Below are 20,067 nucleotides of genomic sequence, written 5' to 3' on the forward strand. Positions count from 1 at the left end.
TTCTATCAAATACTTTGAAACTATGAAGAAAAGAATAAGATGGGACTTGTAACATTCCTTGTATTTTCCTAGTCAATAGCAGATATTCAGTGATCCTGAAAATTTGAGCTGACAATAAAAATCCAAATGTTTGAAGAACTACAAAATACGGTTTATCTTAAAGTGGAACTTACTGCTCTGCCTCTCTTCTCTTTTGGCGATTTCACTCAGTCTGCTATTTAATCTTTAATTACAGGCCACAAAAGAAGTAATAGAACGGGAAGCGCCAGGGATGGCCCTGGCAATGCTGATGGGATCACTTAATGTTACACCTCTGGGCATGCTCTCTAGGTAAGAAAGCCACCCACTAATTGCAACGAAAGTGAGCCTCCCGACTACAGATCAGTACCCTAGAAGAGTATATCTACAAAACTAGACAGAAGACTTAGTAGGTTCATTCCATTTTATCCAGAGTTAAGAGTCTTGGTCTCTGTAGCTATGTCTCAAGCAGGTGCTTCTTTTTTTCTTTTTGGCTTTGTTTTTACTTTTACTAAACTTTTAGGTACTGTTTTATCATTGCTGAATGTCATCAGTCCTAATGCATAAGAGTTGAATTCATTAAAATGTAAAGTTATCCTTTTTGTGATTATTTATAATCACCAATTGATATTTATTAACAGTAACCTGGTGCTAGTTTAATACAATGAACCAGCAAAATTTATTAAAATTACTTATCTCATATGTTAGGAACTTTGATTTGAATTTACAAGGAGGCATATTTATGTGCAGTAGTAAAAAGAATTCAATTCATATTGATAGTCTCCAGGTAATTTAGAATATTGCTCTATTAAATCAGTATATTATTATATTAAATTAATATATTTAAAACTGCTTTATTGGCATAGCGGGTGGCATTTATATTTTATATGATGGCTTCTTAGTATTTTAGCAAATCTTAGATTATAGTTCTATAAATGAGCATAGTATACATCATTAAATATAAAACTGCTCATTTAGTCAGGGTCTCTTTTAATCTTTGAATAATAAACATTTAATCTTATGGTAGCCAAAAATATACAACCTTGTAAATTTATAACTTTATAATCAGCATAGCCACTTATATACTGTGTGAAATATGGCTATAAAAGCTAAGGTACCTATTTAAATGTTATTCAAACTAGCTTTCCACTTATTTAGATTAAGTTTACATTTCATTAGTAGCACTCATTGGAGTTATACCTATGAATGAATCAACAGTTATTATATTCTCTTTATTGTACATACAGTATTATAATGCTAAATTTAATAACTATAGAGGAAATTAAATATGAGATATTATATATTTATAAAATTCCCTTTTAAGAATTTTACGTGCTTTGATTATATTCTCCCCTCCACTAACTTTTCCCATATCTATGGTCCTTCCCTTCCCACCCATCATTGTGTTCTTTTTTTTCACCCTCATCACGACCAAGGCACAAACACTCTCATGTGTATGGCCTGACACTGAAACGTAGTAGACGTAACCAGGGGCTACATTATAGAAAAGCAAAGATCCCTCTTTCAACAGCTAAGAATTGCCAGTAGCTTCTCATTTTAGGGTGGAATTTCATGCCCAACTCTCCTCTCCACACTTATATTCGGTTTGTCTTGGATTTGCACTGGTCTTATGCATGTTGTCATACTACCTGAATTCATATGAAGGTATGCCCTGCTGTTTCCAGAAGATACCATTTCCTTTTCTTGTATCTATCTACTGTCGTTCATACATTCTCTTCATTCTGTCTATAACAATGATCCCTGAGCAAGCTAACATTCTTCTCTTTCTTACTCTCTGCTTGTTGGTCTTGTGGATCTCTACATTGTTCATCATCTAGTGCAAAAAGACATTCTCTGATCAAGTTTGAGAGATATCTTAATTTATGGGTATGATATCATTAGGAGTTTAATACAAAGCCTGCTTAACAAATGATATTAGTTTCTTACTTAGTATCTATTATTTATCTAGGTATAGGTTCTTGCCCCAATAATGATGCTAGATAGGATTTTGTCTTGGGGATTTGGCCTTAAATGCAAACAGAGAGTGCTTAGTTACTCCCATGATATTGATGGCACTATTGCACAAGTGGGCAAAGACTTGCTAAGCCAGGCATTATTTGGGCTAATTGGGTTCCCAGCTCAAAAGAACCAATGCTTACTTTTCTCCTCTTGTAGCTTTTATAATATCAGCTAGCACTATGAAAGCTATTTTAGTAGGACTGACGCTTCCAGATCTGTGCCAGCTTGGTTTCTGTGACTCAAGCCTGTGATATTTTCAGCAGCAAGTGATGGAAGAAACTAGCAACACTGACAATGGTCTGTGATGCTTGGGAGTCTTTGGGACCTCATTGGCCAACAACTCTTAAAAAAAAATTGCCCATTCTTGGGACATGAATTTTTATGTTATTCTCTGTTGTCCAGTAGGGGAACTGTTGCCCCATTATAGGGTACTGGCATCTATATATAAGGAAACTGGGATTATTTTGCTGAGTGTTTTTTGCGTGGGGGGGTTGGAAGTTTTTTGTTATTGTCATTTTGTTTTTGTTTGTTTTTGCATTTCCATGCCTTTTTTCTATTTCATTGTTTTTATTTTAATTGATTTTTTTTACACTCCATATTTTATTCCACCCCCCATCCACTCTCCAACTGTTCCACATGCCATTCCTCCTCTCCACCCCCCTGTCTCCACAAGGATGTCCCCACTCACACCCCACCTGACCTCTAAACTCCGTGGGGCCTCCAGTCTCTAGAGGGTTAGGTGCATCATCTCTGAATGAGCACAGATCCAGCAGTCCCTCTACTGTATGTGTGTTTTGGATCTCATATCAACTGGTGTATGCTGCCTGTTTGGTGGTCCAGTGTTTGAGAGATCTTGGGGGTCCAAATTAAGACTGTTGGTCCCTTACAGGATCACCTTTCTCCTCAGCATCTTTCAGCCTTCCCTAATTCAACAACAGAGGTCAGATGCTTCTGTCCATTAGTTGTGTGCAAATATATGAATCTGACTCTTTCAGCTGTTTGTTTGGTGTTTATGGCTCATGCTCTAAGATCAAGAATTGATCAATGAAACCTCGTGAAACTGGAAAGCTTCTGTAAGGCAAAGGACATAGTCAACAAGACAAATAGGCAACAAATTGGGAAAAAAAAATCTTCACTAACCCCATATCCAACAGAGGGCTAATATCCAAAATATATAAAGAACTCAAGAAGTTAATCACCAAAAAACCAAACAACCCAATCAAAAAACCAGGTATAGATCTAAACCTAGAATTCCCAACTGAGGAATCTCTAATGGCTGAGAAACACCTAAAGAAATGTTCAAAGTCCTTAATGATCAGAGAAATACAAATCAAAACAACCCTGAGATTCCACTTACACCAATTAGAATAGCTAAGATCAAAACCTCAGATGACAACACAAATTGAAGAGGATGTGGAGAAAGAGGAACACTCTTCCATTGTCAGTGTGATTGCAAACTGGTACAACCACTCTGGAAATCAATCTGGAGGATCCTCAGAAAATTGGAAATAGATCTACCTGAAGATCCAGCTATACCACTCTTGGGAATATACCCCAAAAGATGCCCCACCATGCCACAGGGGCATGAAATCCACTATGTTCATAGCGGACTTATTTATGATAACCAGAAGCTGGAAATAACCTAGATTTCCCATGACAAGAAAATGATTACAGAAAATGTGGTTCATCTACACACTGGAATACTACTCAGCTATTAAGAAAAAGGACATCCTGAGTTTTGCAGGCAAGTGGATGGAACTAGAAATATCATCCTGAGTGAGGTAACTCAGACCCAAAAGGACATGCATGGTCTGTACTCACTAATAAGTGGATATTAGCCCAAAAAAATTACAGAATACACAAGATACAGTGCACAGAACTCAAAAAGGTCAACAAGCTGAAGTGCCCAAGTGAGGACACCTCAGTCCCATTTGGGAGAGAGAAGAAAGCAATCACAAGTGGGGAGGGAGGGAGGGACCATGCCTTCTTACACCCATGGAAGGAGTTACAGAGACAAAATTTGGAGCTGTGACGAAAGGATGGAAAATCTAGTGATTGCCATATCCAGGGATCCATCCCATAATCAGCTTCCAAATGCTGACACCATTGCATACACTAGCAAGATTTTGCTGAAAGGACCCAGATATAGATGGCTCTTGTGAGACTATGCCGGGGCCTACCAAACACAGAAGTGGATGCTCACAGTCAGCTATTGGATGGATCACAGGGCCCCCAATGGAGGAGCAGAGAAAGTTGCCAAGTAGCTAAAGGGAACTGCAACCCTATAGGTGGAACAACATTATGAACTAACCAGTACCCAGGAGCTCTTGACTCTAGCTGCATATGTATCAAAAGATGGCCTAGTCAGCCATCACTGGAAAAAGAGGCCCATTGGACTTGCAAACTTCATATGCCCCAGTACAGGGGAACTGTACTGGACCATATGGGCCCAGGGCCAAAAAGGGGGTGTGGGTGGATAGGGGAGTGGGGGGTGGGTATGGGGGGCTTTTGGGATAGCATTGGAAATATAAATGAGGAAAATACCTAATAAAAATTTTTTTAAAAAAAAAGAATGTTTCAATAACAGCCATGCTTAGAGTGTTGGTACCTTTCTTCTTCTGATCACAGTTACTTGTGTGTTGATTTCTACAAATGATTTTGTAAATGGCACATGGTGTGTTTAGAGAATTCTACAGTGGTTCTTGCTAGCTTCTTCATCTGTAAAGGCAACACCCTGTGCTTCTTCAAATGATTTAACCTGTATAATGATTAGTATAACAGCTGATTCCTAGTCTTAGATGCTGGTCTGTTGCCATTATTTGAGAGTTCTAATTTACAGGAAATCTGGCAAAAGTTTTGTTTTGTTTTCTTTAACCTATGCCTCCAGACATATCTCCTCATGTCATCTTTATACTGAAGAAATATATTTTTATTGCATGTAGAATTCTGTGTTAGATTTTTCTCTTCTTTCACTATATATAAACAAAACAAAACAGAACAAAAAACTTTATCCCACCATCTTCTGACTCCATAATTTACAAATTGTTGTCCCTTATATGTAATGGCTACTTTTCTCTGGATACTTTGAGGATCTTTTTTTCTTCACTTTTAATTTCCACAATGTGGTGCTGTGCCTGGGTATAGTTTTGTTAAAATTTCCCTTTTGGGTTCACTGAGACTCTTGAATCTAGAAACTTATTCCTGTCAGATTTGGAAATCTATTAGCCATGAGTTTTGGGGTTGGTTTCCCAGTACAAGTTTCAGTCTCATCTCTAGTGTGACTCCTGACAGGAAAATCTAATCTGTTAATAATGAATATATCAAGATTCTTTAGGATCTACTTTTGATATGCTATCTCACAATATTTCTATGACATATCTTTATATTAACCAGTGTCATACCCCTCTCAGTTCCATTCTGCCTTTGAACTTATTCAGTGATGCTGTCAAAGGGGAGTCAAGATCAGGTATGGGAGGAGATAGGGGAGAGATGTACAGAGAGAGGATCAGGAAATTGAACAGAGGTGTGGAGCAATGGGGAATGGGGAACGGGGTTAGCCAACAGAAAGTCCCAGATGCCAAGAAAGCAAAAGGCTCCCAGGATCCAACTGGGATGATATTAGCTGAAATACCCACCAAAGGGGAGAGAACTTGTAGAGACCATATGCAGATGTTAGACACGGTCCCTGGTTGAAGGATAGGAAGACACACCCTTCTCAGAAATTCTAACCCAGAATCGCTCAAATAAACTTTCAATACTAAAGCTGAAATTTTATTTCAACTTTATATAAATTTTTCTTTCAATTCTAAAGTTTCCATTTAGGTATATTCATGATATCCTTTTGTTGACTATATTTATTTTACTATTTTATTATGTCATGTGAAGATGCTTGTATTAGCTATCCAAAAATTATTCTTTGACAGTTCCCACATATGGCTCACCTTAGGGTTGGTACCAATGGATTTTCCCTCACAAAAAAAAAAAAGAACATATTTTTCTGGTTCTTTCAATGTTGACTAATTTTGAATGGTATTCTCAGTGTTTTGAATTTAGTATTTTAATAAAATATTTATCCCAGTTTAAGTCTCTGGATAATGTTTATTAGTTTTAACAACCAATGTATTTGAGTATTGATTCCAAATGCCTTTACTGTACTGTGGTGGTCTGAACTAATTGTCCTCTATATTCTTTGCACTTGAGTACTGGATTTCCAGTTGGCACTTTTGAGGGAAGTTTTAGAAGATGTGGCCTTGTTGAAGTGTGGGATTGTGGGTGAACTATGAGATTAAAGATTCATACCATTTCCAGTTTACTCTCTAGGCTTCTTACTTGTGGTTTTAAATGTGAGCTCTCAGCTTCTTGCTCCCGCTGTCATGCCTGCCTGCTCTTGTGCCTCCTTATCATGATGATGAGGGTCTTGTATTTCTCTGGAACCAAAAGTTCAAAACAGCCCTTTCTTTAATAAGTTGCCTTCTCATAATGTATTATAACCATGACAGGAAAGTATCTTATGCTGTCATGTTCTGTCCAGAAGTCTTCAAGAATTAGCACAATATTTAGCAATGGTACTTGTGTGTGAATGTATATATCATACTTGTTTTTAAAAGTCTCTCATATTCTTTTTCAAGCTTTATCTATAATGTGAATATTTTTGTATATGTTCACAGCTCACGGTTGATCCAGGAATTTTTGCTAGTTCATACATATTATTAAGCATCCCACTTTCTCCAGCACTCTGTGCTCCAGAAGTTTTTCCATACACTGCAATTTCCAGGGACCCTCATTTCCACTTAACCTATGTGAAAGAAAAGGATATTACTTAGAGTTAATTCTCTTTGTTTTTATATGTTTCTTTACAACTATAACACCTTTCTGGGAAAGCAGCAAAAAATAAAATAAAATAAGGGAAAAGATATTGTTCCCACCTCAGCTTTTCATAGGGAAGCTTTTCTGTTTCCGGGGGAAGCAGAGTGTGGACAGCCTTAATAGCACTGCTTGACCTTGACGTTCTATCCTTAACCTTGGGCAAGTTACAGCATATAATTGGGCAAGTTTAGCATATAACAGCATGTATCTTTCCTAAATTTATACATTTTAAAACTTTTCTAAACTTCGTTAGCAATAGTAAAGCAGTCACTGTGCATAAATATGTTAAAGAATGATTTATTGTAAGGTTTTATGTTGTTTCTTTTATTTGTTCTCTTTTTGTTTTGCTTTTTCCAATTCCTATATCTAACCAATATCTGTATTTACAATCTCTACTTTATCTACCTAGCTACATCATTCTATAGAGCATAGGACTTTTAATCCCAGGGTGGTGGGCTTGTGTGTTATGTTGGGCACCAAATATAGAGGTACTAGCCTGTTCTATGCCTGTTCTAGCTCCTAAATAAAGACAAGAAGACCTTATGTTTATTATAAGATTCAGCACTATAGCTAGGTAGATACTCGTTGATTCTAACCCTGATCTAACCCAATTAGGTTGCCTACTGCCCAGCCATGTGCCTCATTACTTACAATCTTAGTCTTGCCCTGACTGACCCTGCTTCATCCATCCTCTCATGGTCACTTGCTCATAGCAACTTCTCATGGACAATTTCCCCATCCCGTGTTCGTTCTCTTCTCCCCCTCTCCCCCTCTCCCCTTCTCTCCTCCCCTCCCCTCCCCTCCCTTCCCCTCCCCTCCCTTCCCCTCCCCTCCCCTTTTCTCTCTCTCCCTCTCCCTCTCCCTCTCCCTCTCCCTCTCTCTCCCTCTCTCTCTCTCTTTCTCTCTCTTTCCCACTAGATACCCCCTCTAGGATGAGAAGTCCTGCTCTTCTTCACCTGCCCAGCTATTGGCTGATTAGCTCTGTGTTAACCAATCAGAGGTGATGGAAAATAAAGTTTACACAACATTGAGACAGGAGATGTTTGAAAAAGCTAATGTCCTGAATGCAACTAGATCTCTGGACACAGTAGTCAGCATCTGGTACAGAGTGCACAAGTCCATCCCCCAACTTATATATATCTAAATTATAAGCAATAGATAATTAATAAAAATATAAGTGCTAGTTCCTCATTTTGCATAGAGATTTACCATTATAATTCTATTTACCGCATCTTCCAATTGTGTTTTAAGTATTTGATTAATTTTTCAATAACATAAAAATTTCTGTATATTAGTACATATAATAAAATATGAAGTCTTTAGTTAGTTTTTAATGAAAGCATAAAACTAATATTTTGTCATATCTTTTGTTCTACTACCTATATTGGGAACTTTTTCTCTAAACTTTAATCTGATCAGAAACTAAATATAAAACCTCTAACACATACATTCACTGAAGTTTTCAGAAGTTGAAACTGGGCTCTTCCAAAGTCAGTTTCGATTCTCAGCATTCACAAGTTGCTCACAAACGTCTGTAATTCCAAATGCAGGGAGTCTGACCTCTGTGGGCAGCAGGCAAACAAGTGGTGTACACACATACATGAAGGCTAGCTATGCATACTCATAAAAATAAACACAGTCAATGTTTGTGGTGGAGGATACAATTTTTCCCTTTGTTGCCAAAAGTGTTTCATATTAATGCTGATTTAAAATGTGTCTAACGTAACAGGCAGTGGTGGTGTGCACCTTTAATTCCAGCACTTGGGAGGCAGAAGAGAGGTGGATCTCTATAGAGTTCAAGGCCAAACTGGTCTACAGAGTGAGTTCCAGGACAGCCAGGGCTACACAAAGAAACAAACAAAATGTCAAAAGAATAACATCAACTAAACTTAAATCTTTGTATCAGTGAATTAAATTGTGTGATGTTAAAATAGTATGGGTTATTTTAAATTATCTATATTAATAGTACTACTATCTTGAAGAGCTTTAATTTTTCCTTAACAAAAGCCAAATATACTTAGATTATAAAAAGATGATAGGAAAAAGCCCAGAACAAGATGGGTTTAGTGCAGAGTTCTATCAGACCTTCAAAGAAGATCTAATCCCAGTTCTTCACAAACTATTCCACAAAATAGAAACAGAAGGTACTCTACCCAACTCATTCTATGAAGCCACAATTACTCTGATACCTAAACCACAAAAAGACCCAACAAAGATAGAAAACTTCAGACCAATATCCCTTATGAATATTGATGCAAAAATCCTCAATAAAGTTCTTGCTAACCGAATCCAAGAACACATCAAAACAATCATCCATCCTGACCAAGTAGGTTTCATCCCAGGGATGCAGGGATGGTTCAATATACGGAAATCCATCAACGTAATCCAGTATATAAACAAACTCAAAGACAAAAACCACATGGTCATCTCGTTAGATGCGGAAAAAGCATTTGACAAGATCCAACACCCATTCATGATAAAAGTCTTGGAAAGATCAGGAATTCAAGGCCCATACCTAAACATGATAAAAGCAATCTACAGCAAACCAGTAGCCAACATCAAAGTAAATGGTCAGAAGCTTGAAGCAATCCCTCTAAAATCAGGGACTAGACAAGGCTGTCCACTTTCTCCATACCTATTCAACATTGTACTTGAAGTCCTAGCTAGAGCAATTCGACAACAAAAGGAGATCAAAGGGATACAAATTGGAAAAGATGAAGTCAAAATATCACTTTTTGCAGATGATATGATAGTATATATAAGTGACCCTAAAAATTCCACCAGAGAACTCCTAAGCCTGATAAACAGCTTCGGTGAAGTAGCTGGATATAAAATTAACTCAAACAAATCAATGGCCTTTCTCTACACAAAGAATAAACAGGCTGAGAAAGAAATTAGGGAAACAACACCCTTCTCAATAGTCACAAATAATATAAAATATCTTGGCGTGACTCTAACTAAGGAAGTGAAAGATCTGTATAATAAAAATTTCAAGTCTCTGAAGAAAGAAATTATAGAAGATCTCAGAAGATGGAAAGATCTCCCATGCTAATGGATTGGCAGGATCAACATTGTAAAAATGGCTATCTTGCCAAAAGCAATCTACAGATTCAATGCAATCCCCATCAAAATTCCAAATCAATTCTTCAACGAATTAGAAAGTGCAATCTGCAAATTCATCTGGAATAACAAAAAACCTAGGATAGCAAAAACTCTTCTCAAGGATAAAAGAACCTCTGGTGGAATCACCATGCCGGACCTAAAGCTCTACTACAGAGCAATTGTGATAAAAAACTGCATGGTACTGGTATAGTGACAGACAAATAGACCAATGGAATAGAATTGAAGACCCAGAAATGAACCCACACACCTACGGTCACTTGATCTTCGACAAGGGAGCTAAAAACTTCCAGTGGAAGAAAGACAGCATTTTCAACAAATGGTGCTGGCACAACTGGTTGTTAACATGTAGAAGAATGCGAATCGATCCATTCCTATCTTCTTGTACTAAGGTCAAGTCTAAGTGGATCAAGGAACTTCACATAAAACCAGAGACACTGAAACTTATAGAGGAAAAAGTGGGGAAAAGCCTTGAAGATATGGGCACAGGGGAAAAATTCCTGAATAGAACAGTAATGGCTTGTGCTGTAAGATCGAGAATTGACAAGTGGGACCTCATGAAACTACAAAGCTTCTGCAAGGCTAAAGACACCATCAATAAGACAAAAAAACCACCAACAGATTGGGAAAGGATCTTCACCTATCCTAAATCAGATAAGGGACTAATATCCAATATATATAAAGAACTCAAGAAGGTGGACTCCAGAAAGTCAAATAACCCCATTAAAAAATGGGGCTCAGAACTGAACAAAGAATTCTCACCTGAGGAATACCGAATGGCAGAGAAACACCTGAAAAAATGTTCAACATCCTTAATCATCAGGGAAATGCAAATCAAAACAACCCTGAGATTCCACCTCACACCAGTCAGAATGGCTAAGATCAAAAATTCAGGTGACAGCAGATGCTGGCGAGGATGTGGAGAAAGAGGAACACTCCTCCATTTTTGGTGGGATTGCAAGCTTGTACAACCACTCTGGAAATCAGTCTGGCGGTTCCTCAGAAAATTGGACATAGTACTACCGGAGGATCCAGCAATACCTCTCCTGGGCATATATCCAGAAGATGTCCCAACCGGTAAAAAGGACACATGCTCCACTATGTTCATAGCAGCCCTATTTATAATAGCCAGAAGCTGGAAAGAACCCAGATGTCCCTCAACAGAGGAATGGATACAGAAATTATGGTACATTTACACAATGGAGTACTACTCAGCTATTAAAAAGAATGAATTTATGAAATTCCTAGCCAAATGGATGGACCTGGAGGGCATCATCTTGAGTGAAGTAACACAATCACAAAAGAACTCACACAATATGTATTCATTGATAAGTGGATATTAGCCCAAAACTTAGGATACCCAAGATATAAGATACAATTTGATAAACGCATGAAACTCAAGAAGAATGAAGACCAAAGTGTGGACACTGTGCACCTTCTTAGAATTGGGAACAAAACACCCAGGGAAGGAGTTACAGAGACAAAGTTCGTAGCTGTGATGAAAGGATGGACCATTTAGAGACTGCTGTATCCAGGGATCCGTCCCATAATCAGCTTCTAAACGCTGACACCATTGCATACACTAGCAAGATTTTGCTGAAAGGACCCAAATATAGCTGTCTCTTGTGAGACGATGCCGGGGCCTAGCAAACACAGGAGTGGATGTTCACAGTCAGCTATTGGATGTATCACAGGGCTCCCAATGGAGAAGCTAGAGAAAGTACCCAAGGAGCTAAAGGGATCTGCAACCCTATTGTTGGAACAACATGATGTACTAACCAGAACCCGGGAGCTCTTGTCTCTAGCTGCATATGTATCGAAAGATGGCCTAGTCGGCCATCAATGGAAAGAGAGGCCCATTGGACTTGCAAACTTTATATGCCCCAATATAGGGGAATGCCAGGGCCAAAAGAATGGGAATGGGTGGGTAGGGAAGTGGGGGGCTCTATGGGGGACTTTTGGGATAGCATTGGAAATGTAATTGAGGAAAATATGTAATAAAAATATTAAAAATCAAAAAAAAAAAAAGATGATAGAAAAAAACCAAAGTTGGCAGATTCTAATGTAACTGTTTTATAACTTTGCAGTTATCAGAGAAAATTTTAATGATAAAAGTTATAACTAATTTTGACCAACTACACCATAGAACAGGTTTTAGAAGTCGGCAATAAGGACATACACCTTCATTTGGGATTTTTTTCTTCCCTGATATTTCAAGACAGGGTTTCTCTGTATAGCCCTGGCTGTTCTGAAACTTGCTCTGTAAACTAGGCAGGTCTTGAACTCACAGAGATCCACCTGCCTCTGCTTCCTGAGTGCTGGGATTAAAAGCATGTGTTACCACTTCCAGGCATATTTGGCATTCTGTATGCTGCTTATAAATTTCTGCTTTATATAGTAGAAGTTTCGACATAAACACTGACTTCCAGTGTCACAACTTCCATTGGCTGTTATGCCTTAGAATGTACTAATAAGGACAGTTCCTATGTCTTTCTCTTATTACCCTTTTGGAAGCTAGTTGTTTTAGTATTAGGAATTGCACAAGAACCATAGGTGCCCTGTTTGAAAATCACCATGCAAGCTCAGAGGCGACCTGAACTTACACCTCAGACTGCTTTTCAATTTAGAAAGTGCCTATAATATATTTTTTAATTAGCAATCTAGGAGGAAAGAATACTCATATTACAGTTACAGGGAACAGCCATACCAGGCTGCTGTCGGCAAGCGCTTCTTGGCACCAGCAATGGGGGGGGGGGGGCAAAGATGGTATGGATGTCTAGGTGGGGCGGTCTCTGGATGGCCTTTCCTTCCATCTCTGTTCCATTTTTTTGTGCTTGTCTTTCCTTTGGACAGAAACATTTCTGGGTTAAAATTTTTGAGATGCACAGGTGGCCATCCCTCAAATGGGGGCTGGGCCTATCTACTGGAGGTGGTCTCTACAAGTTGTATCTCCCCTTTGTTGGGTATTTCAGCTAAAGTCATCACTATTGGGTACTGTGAGCCTCTCAGTTCCCTGAAGCCTGGGACTTTCTAGTGTCTAACCCTAGTTCCCCATGCCCCATAACTACGTTTCTACTCAAGTTCCTGAATATCTGTACTTTTTTATATTAGATATTTTCTTTATTTAGATTTCAAATATTATTCCCTTTTCTGGTTTCCCCTCAAAAACCTCCTATCCCCTCCTCCCTCCCCCTGCTCACCAACCCACCCACTCCTGCTTCCTGGTCCAGGCATTTCCCTACAATGGGGCATAGAGCCTTCACAGGACCAAGAGCCTCTCCTCCCATTGATGACAGACAGGGCCATCCTCTGCTACATATGCAGCGGGATCCATGAATCCCACCATGTGTACTCTTTGGTTGGTGGTTTAGTCCCTGGGAGCTCTGGGGGTACTGGTTGGTTCATATTGTTGTTCCTCATAGTTGTTCCTCATAGTGTTGTTCCTAAAAGATCATCAAGTGCTGTTAACTGCTAAGCCATCTCTCTGGCCTCTTAAAGTTTTAACAGTCATAGAATCACACTATATTAATTAGGGTTTCTACTGCTATGAGAGAAGACCATGACCAAAAACAAGTGGGAAGGAAAGGGTTTATTTCACCCTTAAAACTCTTTTTTTTTTTAGGGCTTCTTTATTATTATTATTTATTTATTTACTTTACATCCCAATTAAAGCTTTCCTTCCCACCTGTCTTAGTTAGGGTTTTACTGCTGAGAACAGACACCATGATCAAGGAAATTCTAATAAGAATAACATTTAATTGAGGCTGGGTTATAGGTTCAGAGGTTAAGCCCATTATTCTCAAAGTGGGAGCATGGCAGCATCTAGGCAAGCATGGTGCAGGAGTAGCTGAGAGTTCTACATCTTCATCTGAAGGCTTCTAGAATACTGACTTCCAGGCAGCTAGGATGAGGGTCTTAAAGCCCATGCCCACAATGACATATCTACTCCAGCAAGGCCATACCTACTCTTACTGGGCCACACCTTCTAATAGTGCCACTCCCTGGGCAGCATATACAACCCATAACATTCCACTCCCTGGCCCCCATAGGATTGTTCAAACATACGAGTCTATGGAGGCCATACCTAAACATACCATACTAAAAAAGTACATTTAGCCCAACTTCCAAAGTCCCCATAATCTATAGGAGTATCAACAATGTTAAAATTTCAAAGTTTCTTATGAGATCCATCCAATCACTAAACTGTAATCCCCAAAGCAAGACAGGAAACCAAACCAACTGGGCAAACTACAAACTGTGCATCTCTATGTCTGATATTAAAGCAGTTTTCAAATTTCCAACTATTTTTTTCACCTTTGTTGTTGGCAACAAACTTCTGTCTCCTGGGCTGGTTCCACTCTGTTAACAGGTTTCCTTAGCAGATAGCTCATGGCTCTGACATCTCCAAAGTCTTGGGGTCTCCAAGGCAACTTCAAAGTTACAACTTCCTGTTTCAATGTCTGGGATCCACATATGATCTTCTGGGCTCCTCCAAAGGGCTGGTGTCACTTCTCCAGCTCTGCCTTCTGTAGCACTCTAAACTCAGATTGATCCACTCCATTGCTGCTGCTGTTCTTGGTGATCATCCCATGGTACTGGCATTGAAAGATCCTGACAGAATGTAAAAGGTCACAGAAGCCAGGTTCAGAGGTCAGTCCCTCATCATCAAAGTGGGAGTAGGGCACCCATCTAGGCAGGCATGATGCCAGCAGAGCTGAGAGTTCTACATCTTCATGTGAAGGCTGATAGTGGCAGACTCCCACCCTTAAAACTCTTAAGTCATACTCCATCTCTGAAACAAAAGGCAGGAACACCTAGAGGCAAGAGCTGATGGAGGCCATTGAAGAGTGCCTCTTACAAGGTTGCTTCAAATGGCTTGCTCAGCATGCTTGTTGTATAGAACCCAGGACCTGCCCAGGGATGTGTCCCACTCATAATGGTCTATGTCCTCCCACATCAATCACCAATTAAGAAAATGCAATATAGATTTGCAATAAGCAAATCTTTTTTTTTTTTTTTTTTTTTTTTTTTTTTGGTTTATTCGAGTTTCTGTGTAGTCCTGGCTGTCCTGGAACTCACTCTGTAGACCAGGCTGGCCTCGAACTCAGAATTCTGCCTGCCTCTGCCTCCCAAGTGCTGGGATTAAAGGTGTGGGCCACCACTGCCTGACTCATACAAGCAAATCTTATGGCAGCATTTTCTCAGTTAATAGATTTTCTTCCCAGATAACTTCTGCAAGTTGACAATAAACTAGCCAGGACATGTGCTTTCTAGAAACTTTAAGCAATGTATTCCCTTTCTTCTTGTAAATAGGATATTTTGTACTTTACTGAAATGTGTCCAATTTATAGAAATTGTCTGGTTTGCGCATGTGGATTATTCTTCATTTTGTCTTCAATATCAGCACTACTCCCCTGAGTTGGGGGTGCACACAAGCATGTATATGCAGTGCACATGTGCATGTGGGAGTCAGATGGTCATGCTGATTGTCATTCCTTGGCATTGTCTGTCTTTTTTATGAGTCATGATCTGTCACTGTACTGAAAATTGTTCAAGCAGGCAAGATTGACTGTCTACCTAGTAAGTCCCAGAGTTCTGTCTATTTCTGTCTCCCTAAATGTGGGATTCTAAAAGTACATGCCACCATTGCTGTACTATTCTTCATAAATATAGGTTGTTAGGATTTGGACTCAGATCTTCATTTTTAGTTACCAACTGAACCATCATCTCAGCCTCCACTTACACTCTTGATATTAGCATTTCTGTATTTTTCTTGCGTAAACTATTTCAATTTGATGGTTTTAAAGAACCAAATATTATCCTGCTTTTCTTTTGAGCGTTATTCTTTGATTTACAGATTATTCCCAAATTTGTTGTCTAGTTTCCAGGTATACAAGGATTTTCCTATTCGTCTTTCTGCTTTTAACTTCTAAGTTGCCATCAGTATAGTAAGAGAACACATGAGTCTTTCAAATTCAATGTGGTCCAGTGTAAGATGATTCTTGGTAACTGTGGTGTATGTTTTGGGGCAGAATGTATGTTATTCTGCATAGTTGAGTGTTTTATAGTTGCCTACCTATTCAGTTAAGTGATTGTGTTGCTCAGTTCTGTATCCTTTTATTTTGCTTTTTAATGGCTCTATTGTAATACCTGAACATGTAATTTATCTGAATTACACAAGGAAATCCTGGTTATTTACCCCATTGACTGAAAACAGAGTCCTGTGTAATCTGCATATTGATGCTTATAAAACTTTTATTAATAGTAGCCTAAACCTAGAATCAACCAAAACATACTTTATTAGTTAAAGAAAAGTCAACTGTGGGGCAGCCGTATAGTAACTAAAAAATAAAAAGAAATGGTCAGATCACAAAAAGATTGGAGATGCTTAAATGCATATGACTAATTGAAAGCTGCCAGTTTGAAAAGCATGTGTAGAATTTATTATTATTATTATTATTATTATTATTATTATTATTATTATTATTTTATAGATGCTGGAACTGGTAAAAACTTTAGGATAATGAAATGATCAGTATTTCCTAGTAGTATAATTGAAGGGGGAAATATATGAAAAAATGAATCTAGCTGTCTTTTAGGGAAATATGTTTTGTGATTCTGTCACCATTTGTGGTTACAATTCACTTTGCTGTTCATCAACAAAAGAAGTCAGGACTGGAACTTATGTAGGGTAGGATACAGGAGCTGTTGGAGAGGCCATGGAGAGGTGTTACTTACTGGCTTGCTTCCCCTGGCTCAGCTTGCTAGAACCCAAGACTACCAGCCCAGGGATGGTATCACCCACAAGGGGCCCTCCTCCCTTGATCAATTAAGAAAATGCCTTACAGCTGGATCTCATGGAGGCATTTTGTCAACTAAAGCTCCTTTCTCTGTGATAATTCCAGCCGTGTCAAGTTAACACAAAACCAGCCAGTACAATGTGTTTTGAGAGTCTTAAGTAATGTCTGAGGATAGGAATGGGCCCTAGTAAAAGGGCCATATGCATTTAGGCTTTCTGCCATAATTATTTATATTCTAACATATAACATCTATGAGAGGAATATTAACTGTATATTACCAGCATTGAAAATAGATGCTAATTGTGTAGTGCTTCTTGCTTCTCAGCTAGTGAGAGCCTTTATTCAGTGTCTAAATTTACAGACTCTTTCTCTCTTCTCCAGTCTACAATTTCTTTCTATCCTGGCTCAATACTATAGAGGTAAAAACATGCCATTAGACATATGTCAGACTCATAACTTTACATCACAAAGGATTTAGTGCATGCAAATCACCAGATACACAAATTAACAGATCTAAACCACCAACCAAAGAGTGTACATGGAGCAACCTATGGCTCCAGCCACACATGGAGTGCTGGGGGGGCGGGGGGGGGGGATGGACTTGTTAAACATCAATGGGAAGAGAGGCTCTTGGTCCTGTGAAGTCTCCATGCCCCAGTGTAGGGGAATGTCAGAGCAGGGAGGAGGGAGTGCATGGATGGATGGAGGAGCACCCACATAGAAGCAGAGGGAGGGAGGATGGAATGGAGGTTTCCAGAGGGGAAACTATGAAAGGGGATAACATTTGAAATGTAAATAAAGAAAATATGCAATTAAAAAATAGAAGTAGGGGAAGGGTCCTAACTTTAAAAATAGAAATTGAGATTGCAAGTTGATTATATAGTATCATCCCTCCCCTTTCCTCTCCCTCTACCCTCACTTTTCCTCACCCCTGCACACCTTCAAATTCATAGCCTCTTTTTTCACTAATTGTTATTGCACACATACATGTACTTGTCTATACATATATATGCCTAAACATAATTGGTTCAGCCCATGTAAGGTTACTTGCTGTATGCTTTCAGGATTGACCATTTGGGACTGAACAAACAATTAATGTGCCCTTCCCTGGGAAGACTACCTCTCCTGCTCTAGCTTTCTTCAGTTACCTGTAGTTATTTGTAGGGTTGAGGCCTCATGGCCTTTTCCCTTTTGGGGGGTAGGGGGTAATTTATTCCTTAATCTTGTTTTACAGTTCAGACTTTATCCCCCTTCCAGTCCACCCTCAGACTGTCCCAAATCCCACACCTGCTCCCCCCACCTCCAAGAGGATATTCCCAACCCACCCCCACTCCACCAGACCTCCCCACTCCCTGGGGCTCCAAGTCTCTTGAGGGTTAGATGCATCTTCTCTGGCTGAGTCCAAACCCAGCAGTCCTCTATTGTATCTGTGTTGGGGGCCTCATATCAGCTGGTGCATGCTGCTTCATTAGTAGTCCAGTGTCTGAGAGATCTTGGGGGTCCAGGTTAATTGAGACTGCTGGTCCTCCTACAAGGTGGCTCTCCTCAGCTTCTTTCAGCCTTCCCTAATTCAACAATGGTTCAGCTGCTTCTGTCCATTGGTTGGGTGCAAATAACTGCATCTGACTCTTTCAGCTGCTTGTTGGGTCTTTTGGAGTTCCCTTTTTGTGAGCACTCCCTCCTTAGCCTCAGCCCCATCTCTCATTTGATGTTCTGCCTTTCTGTTGGAGGTGGGCCCTATAAGGGTTCCCTCTCCCTACTGTCAGAAGTCCCTCCCTATGAGTCTTGGGAGTCTCTCACCTCCCAGGTCTCTGGTGCATTCTGGGGTCCCCCCCCCAACCTCCTATTTCCTGAGGTTGCCTGTTTCCATTCTTTCTGCTGGCACTCAGGGCTTCAGTCCTTTTCCCTCACCCTATACCAGATCAGGTTCCCCTCTATTCCCTCACTGCCCCCCACCCCATCCACATTCCCTACCCCCTCCTTCCCCACTTGTGTTTGCTTTTTTCTCTCTCCCAAGTGGGACTGAGGCATCCTCATTTGGGCACTTCAGCTTGTTGAGCCTTTTGAATTCTGTGGTTCTGTGGACTGTATCTTGTGTTTTCTGTATGGGTTTTTTTCTTTTTTTCCTTTTCTTTTTCTTTTTTTTTTTTTCTAATATCCACTTATTAGTGAGTACATACCATGAATGTCCTTTTGGGTCTGAGTTACCTCACTCAAGATATTTTCTAGTTCCATCCATTTGCCTGCAAAACTCAGGATGTCCTCGTTCTTAATAGCTGAGTAGCATTCCAGTGTGTAAATGAACCACATTTACTGTATCCATTCTTCTACCTTGGGAAATCTAGGTTGTTTCCAGCTTGTTGCTATCACAAATAAGGCTGCTATGAACATAGTGGAACTCGTGCTCCTGTGGCATGGTGGGGCATTTTTTGGGTATATTCCCAAAAGTGGTATAGCTGGATTTTCAGATAGATATATTTCCAATATTCTGTTGAACCTCCAGATTAATTTCCAGAGTGGTTGTACCAGTTTGCAATCACACTGGCAATGGAAGAGTGTTCCTCTTTCTCCACATCCTCTTCAACTTTTGTTGTCATCTGAGGTTTTGATCTTAGCCATTCTGATTGGTGTAAGGTGGAATCTCAGGGTCATTTTGATTTGTATTTCTCTAATCACTAAAGACTTTGAACATTTCTTTAGGTGCTTCTCAGCCATTCGAGATTCTTCAGTTGTGAATTCTTGCTTTATTTCTATATCCCATTTTTGTTTGGGTTGTTTGGTTTTTTTTTTTCTTTTGGTGATTAACTTCTTGAGTTCTTTATATATTTTGGATAAAGGTCTTCCAAGCAAACGGTCCCAGGAAACAAGCAGGAGTTGCCATCCTAATATCCAAAAAATAGACTTTCAACCAGAAGTTATCAAGCATGATGAAGAAGGACACTCATATTAATCAACGGGAAAATCCAAGAGGATGTCTCAATTCTGAACATCTATGCTACAAATGCAAGAGCATCCAAATTCATAAAAGAAACTTTACTAAAGCTCAAAAAATATAGTCTTAAATGAGCTCTTTTCCAATTCACATTATGAGCTACGAAAATCTTGCCAAGACTATAAAAAGAGAGTGGAGACAAAGGAAAAATATAGACCAATATCTTGTCTAAAACTGATATAACATCTTCATAAGGTACTAACACACACACACACACACACACACACAAAATGAAGATCCAATGGACTTAAA

At 39.3% G+C, this 20,067-nt stretch overlaps 1 protein-coding gene across 16 annotated transcripts in view; it reads left to right on the plus strand.

The window, feature by feature from the left end:
* Positions 1-20,067, plus strand: part of Gphn (gephyrin) — a 460,638-nt gene that overhangs the window by 226,220 nt on the left and 214,351 nt on the right. For all 16 annotated transcript variants that reach the window (XM_029484276.2, XM_085830493.1, XM_029484278.2 and 13 more), the window contains one exon: positions 236-330. In XM_029484276.2, coding sequence (XP_029340136.1) covers positions 236-330 — 95 coding nt within the window. The remainder of the gene's footprint in view (positions 1-235; positions 331-20,067) is intronic.

Source organism: Mus caroli, unplaced genomic scaffold (assembly GCF_978045245.1).
Source record: "Mus caroli unplaced genomic scaffold, Mus_caroli_1 scaffold_14, whole genome shotgun sequence".
In the NCBI taxonomy this organism is placed as follows: domain Eukaryota; kingdom Metazoa; phylum Chordata; class Mammalia; order Rodentia; family Muridae; genus Mus; species Mus caroli.